Raw genomic sequence first — 25,252 nt, 5'->3', positions numbered from 1 at the left:
GGGCACAGTGTATATTATACCTATAGTCAGGGGGCACTGTGTATATTATACCTATAGTCAGGGGGGCACAGTGTATATTATACCTATAGTCAGGGGGGCACTGTGTGCATATTATACCTATAGTCAGGGGGGCACTGTGTGCATATTATACCTATAGTCAGGGGGGCACAGTGTATATTATACCTCTAGTCAGGGGGCACTGTGTATATGACTCGCCCCCTGGGCCGTGGGGCACGCGTATCCGGGCGATAGGGAAACGATGGGGGTAGTAGTGGCGGCCCGGTCCCGCGGCTCAGGGTGGTCAGACCAATGGTAGTCTGCTAAGTGCTTCAGATAATGTCCGACTACGCCACCCGTGGATTGCGGTTATTAGGAACCGCCGCTGCAAGGCAGTCCGCTGGGGCTGATGATGGGTGCAGCTGAGGTGATGTGACTCCCCACGGGAAGAGTGCAGCCCCAGGGCAGTGTAGTGGATGTTGGGAGTGATGGTAGTGCGAGTCCCGGTGCTGATAGTGCTGGAGGCGCGAAGGAGCACACAGACAACAAGTTACAGTCCAGGGTCTTTACTCACAGTTCGTTTGTTCCAGGTCACTTCGGCCAGCAGTGACCGCCTGAGCCGTGCTGCGTCCACCAGGTGAGGGGCTCGGTCAACTCCCAGGCAGTTCAGGAGCATGGCTCAGGACCCCCTTTTATCCTTTCTCTGGCCTGCCTCACCAGTGACCCACTTTTGTCCAGCTGCCGCGGACCTGTGCGGTTAAACGTGGGCCCTGTCCTCCGCTGTCCTATATGGTGCCTTCCTAGCAGGTTTGATGAGGTGTCGCACCAATATATGATCACGACGACCGGTTTTTGGCTGAGGGTTGTTTCTCCTCCACTAACTTGGGATCCGGTACCCTTAATCTGCCTGACCCTGCACCCTGGATTCTCGCGGGTTCTTAGGGTCCCTTCCACCTTCTTGTTCCTGAGCCCTTCTGTTTCTCTGTCTCTCCTTCTTTGCAGTTCCTTTCTGTTTCTGTTCCTTTCTCTTGGAGCTGAGATGAGCCAGAATCTCAGCTCCCCTTCACCTCCTCCTCGGCCTCTTCTCCAGGCCCACTTCTCCTTCTCCTCTCAGGCCCCGGCCTCTTCCCTAGGCCTGCCTCTGGAGCAGCACTCAGCCTGAGCTGCTGCTCCCTGTCTTCTCCTCTCCACAGAACGAACGAACCTAGATCTAAGATGGTGCCCACCTTTTATACCTCCCTCTAGCCATGAGCCCAGGTGACCAGCAACCAATGAGCTCCTTCCTACGCTCAGGAACCGCCCCCTATCTGCCCCTACAGCACTGGGTGTTCCACCCCTCCCTCCCCACTCCAGCAGGGACATGGTCGGTCGTGCCTGCACTTCTGTCTAGTGGGAGCACCGTTGAGCTGTCCCTCGGAAATGGGGTGTGTGTGCTGCATGCAGCTAACTGAGCCCTGGTCCACACTCCATCCTTACCTGGGAGTGGAATATCACACCTCCGGTCTGAGGTGCAATACCCCTGTAGTGGCCGAACCCTCGGGGCGCTACATTCCCCCCTGGTAAAGCACAGCACGTCCTCGGGCTGGAAAAGAGCAAAAACAGTTGATTACAGGACATGCAAAACTTTTTCAATAACTTTTTTTTTTTTTTTTTTTTTTTTTTTTACATTAGAAACAGACGTTACGGTTCAACTCCCTTTATGGGACACACTTTTCTTTTCACTAGACATTATAGAAAACTTTTTCAATACTTCCGGAACTCTTTTGTATAAAACATTATAGAAAACTTTCACATGACTATTTAGCAGCATATAAAACCTTTTCACATAAAACATTTTTTAAGTAAAGCACATTCTTGGATCCTGGCGGCGGTGCAACTTGCGACCAGGTGTTCTTTCTTTTTAAAGGTGCAACAGTCCATTTTAACTGTGAGGTAGACGTTGCGGTTCTTGTATAAAACCAGTAGGGGGCGCTTTAAGAAGCGCAACTATATACATGAGATTGGCCGTTCCCAGTCCTCGGCCGGTTTTGGGGAGGGGAATGGCTGCTCACAGTCCTCAGCCTGTTAGGGGAAGAGGGATGGCTGCTCTCAGTCCTCAGCCAGGTTACTTAGGGGATAGGGCATAACGTTCACACAGTCCTATATCAGTCCCAACGGGGACCACACGCAATTTGAAACAGTCCCACACAGTTCCTTTGCACCCTTACGGGTAACTATTTACAATGCCACTTGACCGTTCACTGGTAACGGTGTCTTCGTGACGCTCCTTCTTCCTCCTCATACGGATCTTCAGGCCCGTCCGGGCCCTCCTGGTACTCAGCGTCCGAGTAGTGCTGTTCCTCCTCCTCTACTACTCGGCGGACGTGTAGGGCGTACCACCCCTTCACGCCTTGGTGTCGGGTGTAAGACACCACGTCGCCTGGGAATAGATCCCGCCCACGATGGCCTTCCGGTAGGTGACTCTCCATATCTCTCCTTGTCACAAACACGTCACTGATGGTCTCGGGGTCTCGGATGAAGCCCCAGCCGCGCTCCATCTGGAACTTCACCACAGTCCCGGTGACTCGGGGTCTGCGGGCAGTTCGGGGATCTAGTCGCGCCTTCATTTTCTGCTCCGCGCTCTGGACCTGCAGCTTCTCTTGCTTCACCCGCCGCTCTCGCTGCTCCTTCTCAAACATCTCCAGCTGTTGGCGGCAGGCCTCCCGCCGCTCAGCTGCGCCCGCTCGCGTTTCTTTCGTGAACCCCATCAGGTCCTCCCCTGTGGGGTCCCATTCAAACTGGGCATCTTCCAATGGCAGCTGGGGGATTTCCTGAGGCGCCGGAGCAGGTATGAGGGGCTCAGAGGGTACTTCGACCTCCGCGGACGGGCTCCTCCGGAAGCGGGGGTTGACAAACTCGGGGGGCCAGATGAAAGGCAGCCCATCCGGAGTGGTGTATTGGGCGAAGAGATCCGCGCCCAGTGGTGGTACTGCAGCAGCAGGGGGCGCAGGTGGGTTGGCGGCGCCCGGGGGCACGTGACCTTGCGACCAGTCCCGTGCTGGTTGTTTCCTGGTTGCTCCCAAGAGCGGTACAGCAGGTGCAGGGGGTTCCGTCAGGGCAGCGGCGCCCGGGGGCGCAGGGCCTTGCGGCCGGACCTGCGATGGTGGTTGGCTGAGCCCGCCCGGGGTCAGAGGGCACGGCGTGGGGCGGGGCTCACCGGCAGCGTCGACGGCCTGGGGGCCGGTTGATGGCGGCGGGGGCACGGTGTCGACGGCGGGTCCCGGTGCGTTGGGCTCCGTGACGGGGTGCAGGGGCAGGTCGGCGGCCTCAGGATTCAGTGCAGGGGTGTCTCCGTTACCTGCCTCTGCTGTCGCGGCCTCCTCCGCGGCATTGTCCTCGGCCTCCGCTCGGCCTTCATTGCCCTCGGTGGCTGGTGCGCTGCTCGTCGATGGCGCCTTCGGCTGCAGGATCACAGCCCGCCGGGCCACTTCCTTCTTCCATCCGGCGATCACGTCCTGCTGCGCCCGGACCATCCTCCGGTCCAGCTCTTCCAACGCCGCCCGTGTATATTCGGGGTCCTCCTTGGGGAGATGGGCTAACAGCTCGGTGAGGCTGCATGGTGGTGTAGCTTGCAGCAGGCCCTTTGCCAGGGTACCGGAACTGGTTTCTCCCTCCATCTCCGGGTGCGGCCTGGCCAGACTGATCCAGACTGCGCCCTGCCCCACAGTTTTCTTCTCTCTCCGCCCCCAGAGGGGGTGGTCCTGGGGCATTCTGCTGACAATCACTTTCAGGGGCAGCCCCCCCATGTTGATGGACACCTCCACTGCTGCATTCATGGCTGGTGGGGGCGGGCTCCTTCTTTGGCGCCATTCTGGGACCTGGCCCACGATGGGAGGTGGCTTCCTGCTGTCTTTTGGTGCGCACATAATGGCGTCCGCTCTGCCAGGGCGGGAAAGACGGATGAAGATAGCGGGAAACGGTCCAAGATGGCGTCTGATGGCGGGAATCAGCTCCGGATGGCGGGAAACGACTCCGGACGGCGGGAAACTTCTTTTTAAGGTACATGTGCAATTTTCTTCAGGCACGCAATACCCGCTTGTGGCGAGTTGGTAATGATCCTGCCGACTACGCCAAAGCTGACTCGCCCCCTGGGCCGTGGGGCACGCGGATCCGGGCGATAGGGAAACGATGGGGGTAGTAGTGGCGGCCCGGTCCCGCGGCTCAGGGTGGTCAGACCAATGGTAGTCTGCTAAGTGCTTCAGATAATGTCCGACTACGCCACCCGTGGATTGCGGTTATTAGGAACCGCCGCTGCAAGGCAGTCCGCTGGGGCTGATGATGGGTGCAGCTGAGGTGATGTGACTCCCCACGGGAAGAGTGCAGCCCCAGGGCAGTGTAGTGGATGTTGGGAGTGATGGTAGTGCGAGTCCCGGTGCTGATAGTGCTGGAGGCGCGAAGGAGCACACAGACAACAAGTTACAGTCCAGGGTCTTTACTCACAGTTCGTTTGTTCCAGGTCACTTCGGCCAGCAGTGACCGCCTGAGCCGTGCTGCGTCCACCAGGTGAGGGGCTCGGTCAACTCCCAGGCAGTTCAGGAGCATGGCCCAGGACCCCGTTTTATCCTTTCTCTGGCCTGCCTCACCAGTGACCCACTTTTGTCCAGCTGCTGCGGACCTGTGCGGTTAAACGTGGGCCCCGTCCTCCGCTGTCCTATATGGTGCCTTCCTAGCAGGTTTGATGAGGTGTCGCACCAATATATGATCACGACGACCGGTCTTTGGCTGAGGGTTATTTCTCCTCCACTAACTTGGGATCCGGTACCCTTAATCTGCCTGACCCTGCACCCTGGATTCTCGCGGGTTCTTAGGGTCCCTTCCACCTTCTTGTTCCTGAGCCCTTCTGTTTCTCTGTCTCTCCTTCTTTGCAGTTCCTTTCTGTTTCTGTTCCTTTCTCTTGGAGCTGAGATGAGCCAGAATCTCAGCTCCCCTTCACCTCCTCCTCGGCCTCTTCTCCAGGCCCACTTCTCCTTCTCCTCTCAGGCCCCGGCCTCTTCCCTAGGCCTGCCTCTGGAGCAGCACTCAGCCTGAGCTGCTGCTCCCTGTCTTCTCCTCTCCACAGAACGAACGAACCTAGATCTAAGATGGTGCCCACCTTTTATACCTCCCTCTAGCCATGAGCCCAGGTGACCAGCAACCAATGAGCTCCTTCCTACGCTCAGGAACCGCCCCCTATCTGCCCCTACAGCACTGGGTGTTCCACCCCTCCCTCCCCACTCCAGCAGGGACATGGTCGGTCGTGCCTGCACTTCTGTCTAGTGGGAGCACCGTTGAGCTGTCCCTCGGAAATGGGGTGTGTGTGCTGCATGCAGCTAACTGAGCCCTGGTCCACACTCCATCCTTACCTGGGAGTGGAATATCACACCTCCGGTCTGAGGTGCAATACCCCTGTAGCGGCCAAACCCTCGGGGCGCTACATTTATTATACCTATAGTCAGGGGGCACAGTGTATATTATACCTATAGTCAGGGGGGCACAGTGTATATTATACCTATAGTCAGGGGGGCACTGTGTGTATTATATACCTATAGTCAGGGGGGCACTGTGTGTATATTATACCTATAATCAGGGGGGCACTGTGTGTATATTATACCTATAATCAGGGGGGCACAGTGTATATTATACCTATAGTCAGGGGGCACAGTGTATATTATACCTATAGTCAGGGGGCACAGTGTATATTATACCTATAGTCAGGGGGCACAGTGTATATTATACCTATAGTCAGGGGGCACAGTGTATATTATACCTATAGTCAGGGGGGCACTGTGTATATTATACCTATAGTCAGGGGGGCACTGTGTGTATTATATACCTATAGTCAGGGGGGCACTGTGTGTATTATATACCTATAGTCAGGGGGGCACTGTGTGTATATTATACCTATAGTCAGGGGGGCACAGTGTATATTATACCTATAGTCAGGGGGCACTGTGTGTATATATAAATGCTAAAATCTTGCAGTTTACGCTGAGCTTCACATTGTGCTGACATCTCCTGTTCTGCCGAGATCACTTTTCAGCAGTCGTCTCATTATCATCACTGGCAGGATAAGCAGCATTTATACATGGATAACAGGATCCGCTGTTCACAGTAAAAGATGGTCATTGGCTCGTGAAAACACTGAAGGGATCAGTAAGGAATGAGCAAGCATGCAGCAAACAATCAGCAAATCTGTGATATTTTTTATGTTCTCTCCTGACAGATGGAGGCAAAGGTCGTCATGGTCAAATTTTTGCAGAGATTTGATTTCGAGTTGGTGGAAGGTCAGAGCTTTAGGTTTTATGATATCGGCACCCTGCGCCCCTTGGATGGTGTGCTGTGCAGACTGAGACCCCGGACAGATCGCAAACCAGCAAAGAATTAAAGTTGTTGTCTCTGTTTCCAAAGAAGAACGCCTGGATTAGTTGTCATTCATACCGGTGTACAAATTCTCCACCTTTTTCGATGCCGGGTCTCTTGCATCACTGCCAAATATGTTATTTTTATATTAAAGCTTTATCAACCAGCCGAATAAAAGTATCATTTTATTTATGCTGCATGATAAAAAAAAGTACAATTAGAACCTTCAAAACCAATGATAAAATGCTGTGTTTTTTTTTATTCCACCTCCAAAAAATATAAAAATCTATGTTATTCAATAAATAATATGTACACCAGAATGATGGGACTATAGTAACAAAATCATCCTGCAAAATCACGCTCTCATAAAGCTACATCAAAGACTGAAAACTGTTGTTAGGTGGTTAGGTGCCAGAGAGCCCCTTTAAACTCTGTGAGATTGCATTTGGGCGAAGCCGTTTAGAGGAAATTTCGCAACTTCGCCTCTGTGGATATTGTGCCGCTGAAAGAAAATAGGGCGAAAGGAAAACACTGGCATAAAAGTAATAAAAATTACAAATGTAGACACTGTTTTTCAGCACTCGTGTGAATGAGGCTTTTCCTTAGTTTACTTGTAAAATGTTTATACATAACAGTAGGTAAAAGCAATAATTAATGTAAAGATAAAAGTCAAAATTTAGAATTTTTTTGGTTCAATTTCTCAATGTTTTTATTGAGCAAAGTAAGAATGACTGTGCCAATTTTACCAATAAAGTTTGTATTAATACAGAAATACATTGAGCCTTGTGGTTATTAATTTGATTACTCGTGGCTCAGTGGTTAGCACTGCAGCCTTGCAGCCCTGGGGTAATGGGTTCAAATCCCACCAAGGACAACATCTGCAAGGAGTTTGTATGGTTACGTGGGTTTCCTCTGGGTTCTCTGGTTTCCTCCCACACTCCAAAGACATACTGATAGGGAATTTAGATTGTGAGCCCCAATGGGGACAGTGCCGATGAAGTCTATAAATTGTCTGAATTGTAAAGCGCTGCGGAATATGGTGGCGCTATATAAATAAAAAGATTATTATTAAGGTGGCCATTCACATTTGATTAAAGGGTGATTACCAAATTATACACTTTTTATCAATACAGGATCACTTGCTGATCCCTGGGATCCACATCCACGTCTTGAAAATGTGCTCTGAAGTTGTCACGTGTGTGTCAGATGTGACAGTCGCTCTGCAGTTGGTTGCAAAAGATCTCTTTGTTTGGCATTACAGACACCTTCTTAGATCTGTCTCACGCTAGGACCCGGCGACTACCTCCCTCCTGCTATTTGACACCCAGGCCTGGGTGTTTAAATACTTTATGTTTGCTACAGGGAGGTGCCGGTGATATTCACATGTTTCCTTGTGGAGGCTTAGAGCTATTGCAGTCTGCTTACTTCCTTTCTGGTGTTAGGAGGGCGTGTGGTGTAATCTCTCTGAAGTCTGCTCAAGCTAAGTTACTTTCCCCCGTGTATGTCTCCCTTATTGTCTTTAGTTGTTAGTGGGGACTGACTAGTGCTCCCCCTCCCTTCCCTAACCAGGGTCAATCTATAGGGAAATACAGGGTTTAGGTTCCTGTGCGGTGATTGGTGAGGAACCAATATAGGGACAATGTAACATACCTGGCGGCGTCTTTGCATAGTGGTCTATCTCCCACTGTGCAAGAGCGCGCACTTGAGAATGTCTCTCTGGCTTCCCTCCATGCTGTCTGTTTGTGTCTGTTTCTGCTGCTTAAGGGCGGCGCCCGATCACTTCCTGCTTTTTGTACCTGCTGCAGGCACACCCCTTGTGCGTCCTCAGCCTATTGCTGTCTGTCACCTGGTATTTAACCCAGCTGCTCCAATCAATCCCTGCCTGAGCATCTTGCCCTGTCAGTTGGCTTTTGTCTCTGACATGCGAGGTCCTTTCTATGTTACCTGTCTTGCAGTATCTGTTCCCATGTCTGTACTGTGTCCTATCTGTGTACCCTAACCTGCAGTCTGTACATGTTCCTTGCCTCTTGTCTGCCTATCCTGGAGGCTGTATTTCCAGGCCTGTCTGAACACGCTCCTGTTCCTCCCGCCTTCTAGGGGCCGATTACCTAGACCTGCTCCTGTATCTTGTCTGTCCTGTCTGAACACGCTCCTTGCCTGTTCGTCCCGCCTCTCTGGGGGCCGTATTCCCAGACCCGCTCCTGTATTCCGCTGCAGTGTCGGTCTCCTCCGTACACTCAGTTCCAGTCTGAACTCTCTCCTATCTTTTACCTGTTTTTTCTCTATGTCCGTTCCTTTCCTTTTTCTGCAGAGTCTGAACTCGTACCTAACTCCTGCTTGTTGTCTCTGTACTCCCGTTTGTGAGTTTGTGGTCCACTCGCTACTTCTCTGCAAGTACCCTGTGGGTATCTGGCTCTGCCTTTCCCTTCCTGTCTGTTCCGTGTGAACAGAGCCCTGTCCCCCCTGCTCTGCCTTGCTTTCCGCTCCAGGCGGCCTCGTCCTGCTCTGCTCTTGCTCACCGCTCCAGACGGCCTCGTCCTGCTCTGCTCTTGCTCACCGCTCCAGGCGGCCTCGTCCTGCTCTGCTCTTGCTCACCGCTCCAGGCGGTCTCGTCCTGCTCTGCTCTTGCTCACCGCTCCAGGCGGTCTCGTCCTGCTCTGCTCTTGCTCACCGCTCCAGGCGGTCTCGTCCTGCTCTGCTCTTGCTCACCGCTCCAGGCGGTCTCGTCCTGCTCTGCTCTTGCTCACCGCTCCAGGCGGTCTCGTCCTGCTCTGCTCTTGCTCACCGCTCCAGGCGGTCTCGTCCTGCTCTGCTCTTGCTCACCGCTCCAGGCGGTCTCGTCCTGCTCTGCTCTTGCTCACCGCTCCAGGCGGTCTCGTCCTGCTCTGCTCTTGCTCACCGCTCCAGGCGGTCTCGTCCTGCTCTGCTCTTGCTCACCGCTCCAGGCGGTCTCGTCCTGCTCTGCTCTTGCTCACCGCTCCAGGCGGTCTCGTCCTGCTCTGCTCTTGCTCACCGCTCCAGGCGGTCTCGTCCTGCTCTGCTCTTGCTCACCGCTCCAGGCGGTCTCGTCCTGCTCTGCTCTTGCTCACCGCTCCAGGCGGTCTCGTCCTGCTCTGCTCTTGCTCACCGCTCCAGGCGGTCTCGTCCTGCTCTGCTCTTGCTCACCGCTCCAGGCGGTCTCGTCCTGCTCTGCTCTTGCTCACCGCTCCAGGCGGTCTCGTCCTGCTCTGCTCTTGCTCACCGCTCCAGGCGGTCTCGTCCTGCTCTGCTCTTGCTCACCGCTCCAGGCGGTCTCGTCCTGCTCTGCTCTTGCTCACCGCTCCAGGCGGTCTCGTCCTGCTCTGCTCTTGCTCACCGCTCCAGGCGGTCTCGTCCTGCTCTGCTCTGACCCTTTGCTCACCGCTCCAGGCGGTCTCGTCCTGCTCTGCTCTTGCTCACCGCTCCAGGCGGTCTCGTCCTGCTCTGCTCTGACCCTTTGCTCACCGCTCCAGGCGGTCTCGTCCTGCTCTGCTCTGACCCTTTGCTCGCTGCTCCGGCAGTCCTACTCTGCTCTGACCCTTTGCTCGCTGCTCCGGCAGCCTCGTCCTGCTCTGACCCTTTGCTCGCTGCTCCGGCAGCCTCGTCCTGCTCCCTCTAGATTGCTGCTCCGGTAGTTTGCTCTGACCCTTTGCTCGCTGCTCTGGCAGTCTCGCTCTGTTTCCTCTTGCTCACTGCTCCGGCAGTCCTACCCTGCTCTTACCCTTTGCTCGCTGCTCCGGCAGTCTCGCTCTGCTCTGACTCTTTGCTCCGCTCCTGGCGGCCTCGTCTTGCTCTCAACCTGCTGTGTTTGTATACCGCTTCTGCGGTTCTGTTCCAGAAGTCCCAGTCTGTACTGGGTTCTATCCTCTCTGTGCTCCAACCTGTTGTACCTGCCAGTACCTCCCCGTCTGCATACCAGTGTGCCAGCCTAAACCTTCCAGTTCCTGTATTCCCCGGTGTGGGCCAACAGCCGTGTCCGGAGTCTGACCTGGAGTAGACCCTGGTACCTCTGCTCGGTTCCTCCCTGGTGCACTGGCGTCGTATGCCGTCGTGCGATCTTGGTCGGATCGGGCAGACACTTAGTTACGCCCCTCCAGGCACTCTCCGGTACGGTACAGTGGAGTCACTACAATCACACGCACACGCCGCTCAGTCCGGGCGTGTGCATTACAGACAATAGAGGAAACAATGTGATATCAGATCAGCCTTGGAGGTCTCCACTCCCCCTTTCCCTAGTGTCTGGGCTCCCTTCCCCTCTTCCCTTTGTGTTGCACTTAGTCTTTCCTTCACCTTGCATGACGTCATCACCGGCCGTGCACATTTAGAGAAAAAAACAAAAACCTGACACTTGGGTTTATTTGTGTGGGTTTTTTTTTCCCTTTCTCCCTTGGTATGGGTTCAGTTGCAGAGCTCGCAGAGCGGCTGCGCGGTCTGTCACTGGAGGTGAATGACCTCCGCTGTGAGGTTCAGCAACAGCATCAGGTCTCTAATGTGGGGGTCTCTGCAGGTAGGCCTGTCCAGCCTGAACCTAAGATTGCCCTCCCAGACAGGTTTTCAGGAGGTAGGGAGAAGTTTTTTGTGTTTAAGGAGACCTGCAAACTGTACTTTAAACTTCATCCTTACTCCTCCAGAAGTGAGGAGCAACGAGTGGCAATTGTGATCTCTCTACTGCAGGGAGATCCGCAATCCTGGGCTTTTTCTTTAACCCAGGATTCGGTTTGTCTCCAGTCTGTGGAGGAGTTTTTTAGGGCCCTGGCCCTCATCTATGATGATCCTGACCGAGTCGCCTTGGCTGCGTCTAGGCTACGTCGCCTTCAGCAGGGGAATCGGTCAGTGGAGACGTACAGTTCTGAATTCCATAGATGGGCAACGGATTCCAAATGAAATGACTCAGCCCTTAGAAGCCAATTTTGTGAGGGCCTTACTGAAAGGGTGAAAGATGCTTTGGCAGTATATGAAACCCCTGAGTCCTTGGAGGCTGCCATGTCTTTTGGCTATACGTATTGATAGATGCCTTTGGGATAGACAGGTGAGACCACTTACTCCGGGGGCTTTTGGGCGGGGTTATGTACCTCTGCTGGGGGAACTGTCTGGCGGTGAACCAGTACTGGGGAAGGTGGAGGAACCCATGCAGTTAGGGGGTTTCTCTGCATCATACATTTCCCCGGAGATTCACAAGAATAAAGGTGTATGTCTTTTTGTGGGAAAAAGGGACATTTTATTGGGGTCTGTCCTTCGATTGCTAAGCAAAAGGAAACTCGATTAACCCTTGGTCGTCTGGATTTGGATAAGCAGGGGGTGCATTTATTGCCAACCTGCAGTTCCCGGTTTGTCCTGACAGCAGAGGTGGAGCTAGAGAGCAAAACTGAGAAAATGTCTGTGTTTGTTGACAGTAGAGCTGGAGTCACCATGGTTGATGCTGAGTTTGTGAAAACTCATGGTCTTGCTTGCTGTACTTTAGCTAAGCCTATTCCCATCTTCACCATCAACTCAGAGCCACTTGCACAGAAAACATTAACTCAGATTGTACATAATCTAAAACTGAGGCTGGAGTCGGTTAATTGTGAAATAATCCCTTGCTATGTCTTGGACTGTCTTCCCACCCCAATTGTTTCGGGTTTTCCCTGGTTGGTGAAACATAATCCGTTGGTGGATTGGCAAACCAGGGAGCTCATTGAATATAGAGATTACTGCCATGAGAACTGTTTAGATATTTCCCTTGCTACAGTCTCTACGGAAATATTACCTGCTTTTCTGTCTGGTTTTGAGGACGTTTTTTCTGAGAGGGGATGTCAGGATTTGCCTCCTCATCGTGCATATAACTGTCCTATTAACCTGACCCCCGGAGCTAAACTCCCGAAGTCCAGACAGTATAATCTTTCTGGCCCTGAGAGACAAGCCATGAAGGATTGGAGAAGGGACATATCAGGCCCTCATCTTCTCCCGTGGCGGCAGGGTTCTTCTTCGTGAAGAAAAAAGATGGCGACCTATGTCCTTATTTAGATTTCTGGTAATCAAATCAAATTACCATCCAAGATCCATACCTTCTTCCTCTGATTCCAGATTTGTTCAGCCAGGTTGTGGGAGCTAAGGTATTCTCCAAGTTGGATTTAAGGGGAGCCTACAATCTGGTTAGAATCAGAGAGGGGGATGAATGGATAACAGCGTTCAATACCCCGGGAGGGCATTTCGAGAGTCTGGTTATGCCTTTCGGTTTGACCAATGCACCTGCGGTGTTCCAGCATTTCATAAATTATATTTTCAATCATTTGGTGCGGAGGTTTGTGATGGTCTATCTAGATGATATTTAAGTTTACTCACCTGATTTTGAGGCACATCTGGGGCATGTTAAATAGGTGCTCCAGATATTAAGGGATAACAAACTATATGCCAAACTAGAAAAATGTGTTTTCGCAGTTCAAGAGGTGCAGTTTTTGGGGTACTTGTTGTCCTCTTCGGGTTTTCAGATGGATCCAGAGCTTTACTAATTTTTACCAGAAATTCATCCAAAATTACTCAGTAATCGTGAAACCCCTTACTGACATGACTAGTAGAGATGAGCGTTGTTCTACTCGAACTGTTCGCCAATCTCAAATTCGAGCTGTTTTGGGCGGTGTTCGAGCCGTTCGGCGAACATGAACAATTTGAGAAAAATTCGGCTGTTCGAGGTTATGTTCGATAACTGTTCGTGCACCAAAATCATAACTGGATTTTTTCTCAGTAATGATGAAAATTAATGTTAATACGCAGTTTGAGTGTACAGCGGGGTGGGGGGAGGGGCAGGGGATGGATCTCTGCAGGAACAATGAAGATCTCCATTTTTTTTTCTCTTTCCCGCATTTACAGTGGGGAGGTGTAGTCTGTCAGCCTATCAGCAGAGCACACACGGAGCGAAGTGCTTTTTTTCACACAAGCAAGGGCATGTGTCATTGGCAGTGTATGTCACATGTCCTTGCCCTATAAGACCAAGCCATTTTCCCCGTCGCCACCATTTTCTCACTGCTGCAGCTGCGTGTTAGACGGCACCGCTGTTGCTGTGTGCGCTATACCTTGTTAATTTCAAGCCAATTTTCGCACAAATATACAGATAGCTTGGGAGTAGGGAATAGTTGTGATTGCAGTCCTTTTAAGGACTAGGTTACAGCATTTCCTACGACTTTTATCAGGCAGGTCTGTGCTCTTAAATAGATAGGTTGTGGGAGTAAAGACTAATTGTAATTGGAGTCCTTTTCAGGACTAGGTTACATCAGTTCCTATCAGTTTTTGCCAGGCAGGTCTGTGCCAGTGCTGTGCAAGTTTTTTTCACAGCATTTGGCTGAATCTAGCAAAGCTAATCCTTTTTGGCCTATTGCAGAGTGTGTTAGTCAGTGCAGTAGCCTATCTGTGTTGCAAGATATACCACCTGTGTATAGAATACCAATTTTTTTACTGCACCTAGTGAAGTAAAATCTTTTGGGCATAGCATCATTCTATTAGTCCATCTATACTGACCTCCATCAGGTTGCAAACTGAATATATTTTTTTCTGCATCTACCTCTGAAAAAATATTGGGCTTCTAGCTGTGTGTGGGTCTTGTTCTATTAATCCATCTATACTGACCTCCATCAGGTTGCAAACTAAATATAATTTTTTTCTGCATCTAGCTCTGAAAAAATATTTGGCCTTCTAGTAGTGTGTCGGACTTTCTCTATTAGTCCATCTATACTGACCTCCATCAGGTTGCAAATTAAAAATAATTTTTATCTGCATCTACAGTACCTCTGAAAAAATATTTGGGCTTCTAGCTGTGTGTGGGACTTGGTGTATTAGTCCATCTATACTGACCTCCATCAGGTTGCAAACTGAATATATTTTTTTCTGCATCTACCTCTGAAAAAATATTGGGCTTCTAGCTGTGTGTGGGTCTTGTTCTATTAATCCATCTATACTGACCTCCATCAGGTTGCAAACTGAATATAATTTTTTTCTGCATCTAGCTCTGAAAAAATATTTGGCCTTCTAGTAGTGTGTCGGACTTTCTCTATTAGTCCATCTATACTGACCTCCATCAGGTTGCAAATTAAAAATAATTTTTATCTGCATCTACAGTACCTCTGAAAAAATATTTGGGCTTCTAGCTGTGTGTGGGACTTGTTGTATTAGTCCATCTATACTGACCTCCATCAGGTTGCAAACTGAATATATTTTTTTCTGCATCTACCTCTGAAAAATATTGGGCTTCTAGCTGTGTGTGGGTCTTGTTCTATTAATCCATCTATACAGACCTCCATCAGGTTGCAAACTGAATATAATTTTTTTCTGCATCTAGCTCTGAAAAAATATTTGGCCTTCTAGCAGTGTGTGGGACTTGTTCTATTAGTCCACCTATACTGACCTCCATCAGGTTGCAAACTGAATATATTTTTTTCTGCATCTACCTCTGAAAAAATATTGGGCTTCTAGCTGTGTGTGGGTCTTGTTCTATTAATCCATCTATACAGACCTCCATCAGGTTGCAAACTGAATATAATTTTTTTCTGCATCTAGCTCTGAAAAAATATTTGGCCTTCTAGCAGTGTGTGGGACTTGTTCTATTAGTCCATCTATACTGACCTCCATCAGGTTGCAAACTGAATATATTTTTTTCTGCATCTACCTCTGAAAAAATATTGGGCTTCTAGCTGTGTGTGGGACTTGTTGTATTAGTCCATCTATACTGACCTCCATCAGGTTGCAAATTGAATATAATTTTTTTCTGCATCTAACCCAGCCAATAGTTTTGGCCTAATACCACAGTTTGGCCACTCAGCTCTGCTCGGTTACCATCCATTGTTTTTTTGTGCAAACAACTCCAGAGTTGTGAATTAGTTAACCACCAAAATGAGTGGAAAAAGGCCTGCTGCTGGTAGAAAGGGGAATAGGCGTGTTGGGAAGGGGAAAAAAGGTTGTGTCCGTGGGGTAGGTGTTAAAGCAACAGTAACATCTGCAGAAGAAAGACCATCTTCCAGCCAAACTAAAATGTCTACTTCTTTTAGCGGACAATGTGATAAGATCCCTTTCTTACGGCCACGCCAATCGCTACAAATTCCAGATGAGGCACAAAAACAGCAGGTGCTTCAACGGATATCAAGTGCTCCTTTAAGTGGGCTCTCCTCCACATCAACTTCAACATCACAAATACTCCAGTCCTCAAAGGTGTCACCCAAATCGCACTTGCTTCCTCACAGCTCCCAAATCTCCAGCTGCCTGTCTGAGTATGAGGTAGAACAGATGGTTGAGTCTGCAGAGCTGTTTACTCATACTATAGCCTGGGAATCAGAGGTCGACTCCAGCGCTTCTGTGAATCCAGACGAGGAAATGATCTGCACTGATGCCCAGAATCTTTATGAGTCGGATCCAGGACCAGACGCAGAAGGTTCTGACCATAATGTAGACCCTCATTCCCAAACTGTAACTCCTGTTGGTGGAGACAATGAGGAAGACGATGATAAGACTCAAATACCTGATTGGAGCGACAACTTTAGTTTTTTGTCAGGGCAGGAACAGGTTGGCTCTGAGGACGACGGGTGTGATAACGCACAGGGTGATGATGATGAGGTCGGAGATCCCACTTACTGTCAACCCACAGTCAGCCAAGAGATGAGGTCAGCAGAGGAGGTGGAGGAAGATGCTAGTGACGACGAGGTCAGGTTGCGCCTTCCTGGACAGAGACGTAGTACTGGAAGCACGTCAACAACTGCATCCTCAAACACAACTCTGCCTCTCACCACAAGTCGTGGTGGCTCTTCAGGTCGTATGGGTGCTAAGCCTTGCATAGCCTGGGCATTTTTTCAGATCGATAAAGATGACCCAACTCGTGTTATCTGTAACATTTGTCAGCAAAAGCTAAGTAGAGGCCAAAAAATACATAGTTTGAGTACTTCATGCATGAACCGGCACATGGACATGAAGCATAAGTTGCAGTGGGAAGCTCAGTGTGCTACAATGCGGTCTAGCCGGCCGGGCCAACCACCGTCTGCCATATCTTGTGCATCCGCGGCCTCTTCATCCTCTGTGACTGGGGGGACAGCAGTCACACCTGTTTTGGGGCGCAGACCTGCCACCTCTTTACCCGCAACAGCCAGCGTGATTGGCAGGTCATCATTTTCTTTGGAGGTGGTAACACCAGCTGGTCTTGAGCGCTGTCCGACATCGATAGCACCACCTTTGGATCAAGGCAACCTAACATGTCCGCCTGCATCTTCCTCACAGACCGGCAGTTTGCCGGGGACACCCTTATCAACCCCGTCTAAGCACAATAGCCAGCCCTCGGTCCCTCAGATGTGGACAAGTAAAAGACCATTTCCTCCTAGCCATGAGAAAGCTAAGAGGTTGAATTTCACCATCTGCAAGCTCTTGGCTACAGAAATGCTGCCTTTCCGCCTGGTGGACACAGAGGATTTTCGAGACCTTATGTCCGTCGCAGTGCCCCAGTACCAGATGCCCAGTCGGCACTACTTCTCAAAGAAAGGTGTGCCTGCGCTCCACCAGCATGTCGCACACAACATCACCGCTTCTTTGAGAAACTCTGAGTGTGACAGGGTGCATTTCACCACAGACACTTGGACGAGTAGGCATGGACAGGGGCGTTACATGTCGCTGACTGGGCACTGGGTAACTATGGTGACAGCAGGACAAGGGGCTGCTGTCCAAGTCTTGCCGTCCCCACGAGTTGTGCGTCAATCCTCTTTATGTCAAAGTTCCACCACTGCTTCTGCCTCCTCAACCTCCTCTCGGTCTTCCACCTGCACCCAAAGCCTGTCTGGTCATGCCACAAGCTTTCTAACTGCACAGAAGGGATCCTGCACACCTCCTTACTATGCTGGCAGTAGGGCTCAACGTCATCAGGCGGTTTTTACATTGAAATGTCTGGGAAATGTGAGTCACACAGCTGAGGAGTTGTGGTCAGCTCTGGAGAACCAATTTCATGAATGGTTGTCTCCACTGGACCTGAAACCAGGGAAGGCCGTGTGCGACAATGCTGCAAACCTGGGTGCGGCCCTTCGCCGGGGCAATGTCACACACGTGCCTTGTATGGCTCACGTGTTGAACCTGGTTGTCCAGCAATTTTTAGCCCACTGTCCCAGACTAGATGGCCTTCTGCAGAGGGCACGGTCGCTGTGTGCTCACTTCCGCCGTTCGCATCCCGCAGCTCAGCGACTTACATCTCTACAGAAGTCGTTGGGCCTGCCACTTCACCGGCTAAAATGCGATGTGCCTACCCGGTGGAATTCAACTCTGCACATGTTGCAGCGACTGTGGCAGCACCGACAAGCCCTGGTGCAATACGTTCTGACGTATAGCCTGGGCCAACGAGATTCAGAGGTGGGGCAAATCACGCTGGAGGAGTGGTCTCAGATCAGGGACCTATGCACCCTTCTGCACAGTTTTGAAATGGCGACGAAGATGTTTAGTGCTGACGATGCCATTATCAGCATGACTATTCCGGTGATTTACATGCTGGAGCACATGTTAAACAGAATTCGGAGTCAGGTGGTGGCACAAGAGGAGGTGGAGGAAGTAGAGGAGGAGGAGTTGTATGCGGAAGGGCTAACATCTGCAAGGTCCAGACGGTCGGCAGCACCAAGGCGGCAGGCATGTGAGGGTGGGGGAGATGGTTTTACCAGGGCGCATGGTAGCAGCCAAACTAGTGAGGAAGGTGCAGGAGCCCAGGAAGAAGTGGAGGACGAACTGATGGAAGACTCATCAGATGAGGGAGACCTTGATCACATTTCTGTTGTGCGAGGTTGGGGGGAGAGGACAGAGGAAGGAAGCATGATTGTTACCTCGCCACCAACACAACAGGGACTTGGTGCTCCTGGATGCGCAACACACATGAGTGCCTTCTTGCTGCACTACCTGCAACATGACCCTCGAATTGTGAGAATTAGAAATAATCCTGACTACTGGGTTGCCACACTGTTAGATCCCCGGTACAAAAGTAAATTTGCAGAAATTATTCCTGCCATAGAAAGGGATGCACGCATGCAGGAGTATCAGCAGAGACTGTTGCAGAATCTTACATGTGCTTTTCCACAAAATACCAGTGGTGCACGTAGTGAATCTCACAGTTCCAACTTGCCAACCGTGGGACCGTCAAGTGTTCAGCACTCAAACCGTGACAGAACCACAGTATCTGCTGGTAACATCAATTTTGCGGAATCATTTCACCACTTTTTTAGCCCATCCTTTGCAAGGCCACAGGAGACAAGAAGTCTGACACATAGTCAACGCCTAGAGACGATGGTACAGAAGTATCTCCAAGTAAACATTGAAGCCACGACTGTGTCACTGGACCCTTGCTCTTTTTGGGCTTCCAATCTGGATAAATGGCCGGAGCTAGCCACTTACGCCTTGGAGATCTTGTCATGCCCCGCAGCCAGCGTTCTGTCTGAACGTGTGTTCAGCGCTGCTGGTGGTGTGCTGACAGATAAGCGCACGCGGCTCTCCACTGATAATGTAGACAGACTCACGTTCATAAAGATGAACAAATCATGGATCCGAAACGACTTTTCTACCCCTGTGTCATCCTGGGGAGAGTAAAAGCTTGATGATTGGTTAAAATCACCCTACCAACCGTTTTAAGCTTTCAAATTACTAATCATGTTTATCTGTATCTTGACTGGAAAATAATTTGGGCTTTGTAGCAGTGTGCAGCACTGATCCTATTAGGCCATCTATAATAAGCTTCACCAGATTTAAAATTAAAAATAATTTTTAGCTGCATCTAGCCCGGAAAATAATTTTGGGGCTCCGAGATGCGCAAGGCACATAAGTGCCTTCTTGCTGCACTACCTGCAGCATGACCCTCATATTGTCAGAATTCGAAGTAATCATGACTACTGGGTTGCCACACTCTTAGATCCCCCAAACTTTTCGATCAACCTTTTCATTTTAATAAAGACCAAAAAAATGGTCATTTTTGAAATTATAAGCATTAGCAGGTTGTTAGAAACTGAAATCAAACAGTTTTCAACTCAAAACTTTATTCTAGGTGATGTTACATTTTCACATAGGACCCCTTGTTCGAAAGGAGCTTCTGAACTCTCTCGTCCATTGAATTTGTCAGGTTTTGGATGGTTTCTGCTTCAATTGTTTTGCATGAGGACAGAATACCCTCCCAGAGCTGTTGCTTAGATGTGAACTGCCTCCCGCCATCATAGACACTCCTTTTAATGATGCTCCAAAGGTTCTGAATGGGGTAGAGGTCAGGGGAGCATGGGGGTCACACCATAAGTTTGTCCCCTTTTATGCCCATATCAGCCAGAGATGCAGATGTTTTATGTGCAGCATGAGATGGTGCATTATCATGCAGAAAAATGATCTTGCTGTGAAATACATGGTTCTTCTTCTTGAACCATGGCAGGAAGTGCTGTTTGAGAAAATCCACATACATTATGGAGTTCATCTTTAGCGCCTTCAGGGATCCTAAAGGGGCCGACAATCTCTCTCCCCATGATTCCAGCCCAAAACATTACTCCACCTCCTCCTTGTTGGCGCTGTAGCCGTGTTTGCGTGGGGTGTCCATCAACCAGCCATCCTCCACTCCATCCATCTGGACCATCGAGCGCTGCACGGCACTCATCCGTGAACAAAACAGTTTTGAAATCAGTCTTCATGTAATGTTTGGCCCACTGGAGCCGTTTCTGCTTGTGTGAAGTGGATAGAGGAGGTCGACAGGATGGCGCATGCACAGCTGCAAACCTCTGAAGGACCCTGCATCTTGTTGTTCGGGGGACGTTGGAGGCACAAGCAGCTTCAAAAACTTGTCTGCTGCTATGACAAGGCTTTTTTGCCGCTGCTCTTTCAACCTGACGTAATTGCCTGTAGGAAAGAGTCCTCAATTTGCCCTTATCAGCACGCACACGTGTGTACTGTGAATCAGCTACATACTTCTTGATTGCCAAGACACTTCATCCTGATCATCGCACAATGTTGATTGTAGTCATGCCTTGACCTAAACACTCCACAATTTGTTGCTTCTCAGCAGCCGACACATCCTTTTTCTTTCCCATTTTGGCAGAAAATGTAGGCTGCTTAATAATGTGAGAGAGCCTTCTTAAGTAGTCTTGCCTTTCATTGGACACACCTGCCAAACTAATTAGCACAGGTGTCTGCAATTGCTTACAGTGATATAAAGAGCCCTGACACACATCACCATCAATGAGTTTAACTGACAAACAAACAAATTCTTCCCTTATCACTCCTAAACACTTTTTGTATAATAATTTGGAACGCAGTGTACATGTGCTTTTCCACAAAACACCAGTGGTTCACGTAGTGAATCTTACAGTTCTAACTTGCCAACCGTGGTCTGTATGGAGTTGTTCAATAAAGGGCCCAAAATTAAGATAACATAGATGGGAGAGGTCTCTATGAATAGGAATTCCTAAGTATTTGATACCCTGTGAGGGCCAGGCAAAGGGAAAGTTGGACTGGATGGAATCCTATATGGATTTGGGGAGGGAGACATCGAGGGCCTCAGACTTCGCTGCATTGATTTTAAAATTTTACCATGTAACAAAGTGATCTATTTCAGCCATAACAGCAGGGATGGATATATGTGATTGAGTGATATATACTAGGACATCATCAGCAAATAGAGAGCACTTGTACTCGGTGCCTCCCACCTCAATCCACCTAATATTGGGGTTATGGCGAATTGATGAGAGCAGGTGCTCCGTCACTAGGATGTATAAGAGAGGGGACAGAGGACATCCCTGCCTTGTCCCATTGGTGATTGTGAAAGGTGATGAAAATGTTCTGACGCACCCCCTGGGCCTTGGGACACCCGGAGCCGGACCCTTTTTGGTGGATGCTGGTGGTTGTAGTCTTCGTGGCGGCGACCCAGTTCCGTGGCTCAGGGCGGTCAAACCAGTGGCGGAACTATTTATGTGGTTTTCATGTTTAAATGTCCGACTACGCCACCCGTGGATTGCGGTCAGAGTGAACCGCCGCTACAGGGCAGACCACTGAGGCTGGTGTTGTGGGTGCAGCAGAGCGTAGCATAACTCCCCACGGGAGGAGTATAGCCTCAGGGCAGTGTATGCGGAGGATGGGGGTGATGGTGCTGGGCAGCAGCAGTAACGACACGGAGTCAGTGATGCAGTTCAGGGCCTTTACTCACAGTTCTTATTATCCAGACCACGTCTGCAGGTAACGGCTGCCCACGTCGTACTGTGCTCACCAGGTGAGGGGCTCAGACAACTCCCAGATAACTTTGGAGCACTTCACAGGACCCCCTTTGTGTGTCCTTTGTCTGGCCTTTCTTACCAACACTTCTGTCCGGCTGCCTCGGGCCTCCTCTTGGTAAACTTGGCGCCAGTTTCCCTGACCCTATGTGGTGCCTTCCTAGCGGGTGTAGCGAGGGGCTGCGCCACATAAAATGTCAGAGCCTCCGGTTTCTAGCTGAGGGTCGTTTCCTGCCTCCACTAGTTCGGGGACCGGTCTCCCCCTTTGGCCTGACCCCTCCACGCAGGTGGATTCGGGCGTGCGGTGGCGACTCGCCCGTCCGCACCCCTGGGATCCCTTCATTCCTCGTTCCTGGAGCCTTCTCCGCTCCTCTTCCTTCCTTCTCCCTCTTCCAGGCCTGGGCCTCTGTTACTAGGCCCGCCTCCGGAGCAGAGCTCATGCAGAGCCCCTGCTCCCTGCCACTTCTGCTCAGACTTCTCTGCACTGAACTAAGATGGTGCCCACCTTTTATACTCCCTTCTCAATGCACCCAGGAACTGCTTCCTCCCTGCTCCTGCACTACAGGGTTCCCCTTCCTCAGTGTTCCCTCCCCCCACTCCAGCCAGGGACAGGGACTGTCGTGCCCATCTCAGGGGCATATTGGTCGCCCTGCCCCACGGCAATGTGGTGTAATGCATGCAGGTGTCGGGTCCTGATCCACACTCCATCCTTACCTGAGAGTGAGATATCACACCTCTGGGTGAGGTGCAATACGTCTTTAGCAACCGAGCCCTCAGGGTGCTACAGTTCCATTTATCTTCAGCCTAGGTGACGTATTGCGATACAGGGCCGTGATTTTGGCTATAAAAGGGTCCCCTAGACCCCTACCCCAAGCTTTTTAAGAGAATCATATATGGCGTGCCAGGAGACTCTATGGAATGCTTTCTCAGCATCCAACGAGAGTATCTAATTACAAATTTTTAACTGCATCTAGCCCAGGAAATACTTTGTGCCTAGTAGCAGTGTCTGCTAGTAAGCGGATTATCCCGGCTGTTAAGCAAGCTGCACCACCTGTAGTTTAGACACTTAATTTTTTCAAAGGAAATGCTTCGGGACCATGGGATACTTAGTGAAGAGCATCAGGAGGCACCCCAAGGCATAGGGGCTGGGACTGGCAGTAGGATGCCTTGCGGTGGACAGCCGAGCTCGATCCTTATAAAAGCTTTTTAACTGCAGCAGCTTTAGTGGACGCTACTGGAGCTGGAATTACCGCGGCTGCTGGCATGAGACTTGCCCTCCAATAGATCCATGTAAATGGATTTAAAGTGTATTCATTCAAATTAGAGAGACAATTTAAATTAAAAAGCTTAGAGCTGCCTCCACCACAGGGGGGCTCGCTCGACCCACCAGCGGACAGGCACCAGTATTGGGAGAGGGGGGCTGGCCGTCAGGGTTCACCGCGGCTCTGGCACAAACCCGGCGACACGGAGGTGGCACGGGCAGGAGCGGACTGGCCGTGTCGGCTTCTCACTTTTTGGATTTTAGAAGGGCATGACATGCCTATATCTGTGTCTCCCCCTCCTTTTACTCCTCCACCTCTTTTATTTTCGCATGACTATATGTACTTGTCACTTTTCCATGTGTTAGTTATGTCTTCTGAGCAGTTTGTCAGCTTTTGGACACCTTTGAAGGTGTTTTCTATGTGTTTCTATGTGTTTTTGTTTGCCTGCCATTGGTTTTAACGGTGTTCGAAGGTGTTCGACGAACAGTTCGACGAACAGTTCGGCGAACACACGGGTGTTCGACGAACCGAACCGAACTCGAACACTACGGGGGTGGCTCAACACTACTTCTGACCCGTGGGAGTCACCTGCTCTCATACAAGGTCGGTCCCAGAGTGTCACCTGGTCCCTCTGCTCGGTCCCTCCCTGGTTCACGGAGTTGACTGAGCCGCCGTGTGACCCTGGTCAGGCCGAGTAGATACTTAGTCACGCCCCTCTGGTCCCTCCTTGCACCGCAGCACAGAGGTTCCACCACCCGGATCCGTAACAGTTTGCACGGGCCATGGAACCCGGTGCCTCCCAGGCTCCTTCTTTTTCCGACCTGTACCAGGAGGTTTCTCGTCAGAGATCCCAACAGGAAACTATCCCGACCTACCTGCAGTCTGTCAACTCCCGCCTGGACACGCTGTCCATCCCACCTGTGTCCGTCTCGAGCCAAGCAGCACCCTCTCCGGCGGCGCTTCAGCCTACTAGTGCCATGGCATCCAGCTCTGGACCCCGGCTCTCTGCGCCTCCACGTTTTGGTGGTGACCCCATCTTATTTCGGGGTTTTCTAAACCAGTGCACGCTGCACTTTGAACTCCTGGCACATTAGTTTCCCTCAGTCCGGGCCAAGGTAGCGTTCATCATGTCTCACCTCACCGGGGAAGCATTGGCATGGCTAAACCCCCTATGGGAGAGAGGGGATCCCCTGGTGTCCAATCTTCCGGCTTTCCTCACTGCCTTCCGGAAGGTCTTCGATGAGCCCGGACGGAAGACTTCTACTGCCTCCTCACTGCTCCGTCTCTGCCAAGGGAGTCTCACCGTGGGCCAGTATGCCATACAGTTCCATACCCTTGCATCAGAGCTTGCCTGGAACAACAAGGCCCTGGTGTCCACGTTCTGGGAGGGTCTTTCCGGACGAATCAAGGATGAGCTAGCTGGTCGTGACATCCCTTCCACCCTGGACGACCTGGTGTCACCGGATTGACATCTGTTTCTTGGAGCAAGTTAAGGAGACTACCCGGGAGAGAAGATTTCCTCGTCTTGCTCCTGTCTTCCTGAAACCTGCCTCCCAACCAGCAATTTCCCGGGCACGCTCGCCCGAACCCATGCAGATTGACCAGACCAAGATGGTCAAGTCTTGCCAGGAAACGCGCCGAGCCGAGGGGAGCTGTTTCTACTGTGGCAGTAAGGAGCATCTGATCCGTTCCTGTGCGGTGTAGCCGCGAAACTCCAGTGTCTAGGACCGCTCGGAGAGGTCATCCTAGGCAAGAGTAAATCCTCTCCATCCTTGACTCTATCCATTTCTATCTCCAGTGGTGAGACCCGCTTCTTTGAGACCGCCCACCTGGATTCCGGAGCCGCTGGGAATCTCATTTCTCAGTCCCTTGAGGAGCAGTATCAGATTCCCACCAAACGTCTGGTCGAAACATTGGTAGTCGTTTCTGTGGATGGGAGACTCCTTCCAGTGACCTTCTTGCTCGTCACAGAGCCTATAACTCTTCAGGTGGGAATGCTGCACTCGGAGAGGATCTCGTTCCATGTGCTATCCGGACTCTCTCACTCCCTTTTGCTAGGTCTACCCTGGCTACAGAAACATGAACCCGTCCTGAATTGGCGATCTGGTGAGGTGCTCCGTTGGGGGCAGGATTGCCATGAGACCTGCCTGGTTCCGGTTCGCCCGGCTCGACCTCTGTCTACTCCGGCTAATCTACCTGGTCTGCCGGCACCCTACTGGTCCTATGCGGATGTCTTCGACAAGAAGGAAGCCGAGACACTACCACCTCATAGGCCGTATGATTGCCCCATCGACCTGGTACCTGGCGCTTCACCTCCCCATGGGCTTATCTGCCCCTTGTCTCTGGCTGAGACCCTGGCCATGTCTGAGTACATCGAGGAGAATCTTG

At 51.0% G+C, this 25,252-nt stretch overlaps 1 protein-coding gene across 1 annotated transcript in view; it reads left to right on the top strand.

The window, feature by feature from the left end:
* The window catches only part of LOC141153588 (cholesterol 24-hydroxylase-like), a 42,227-nt gene extending 35,080 nt beyond the window's left edge, over positions 1–7,147 (top strand). The window contains exon 15 of the mRNA XM_073638538.1: positions 6,239–7,147. Coding sequence (XP_073494639.1) covers positions 6,239–6,400 — 162 coding nt within the window. The 3' untranslated portion in view covers positions 6,401–7,147. The remainder of the gene's footprint in view (positions 1–6,238) is intronic.
* The last annotated feature ends 18,105 nt before the right edge of the window (positions 7,148–25,252 follow it).

This window comes from Phyllobates terribilis, unplaced genomic scaffold (assembly GCF_046119375.1).
Source record: "Phyllobates terribilis strain yellow unplaced genomic scaffold, ASM4611937v1 Scaffold_7__3_contigs__length_470593459, whole genome shotgun sequence".
In the NCBI taxonomy this organism is placed as follows: domain Eukaryota; kingdom Metazoa; phylum Chordata; class Amphibia; order Anura; family Dendrobatidae; genus Phyllobates; species Phyllobates terribilis.
The sequence above is the reverse complement of the archived record's forward strand: the minus strand, read 5'-3'. Positions and strand labels throughout refer to the sequence as shown.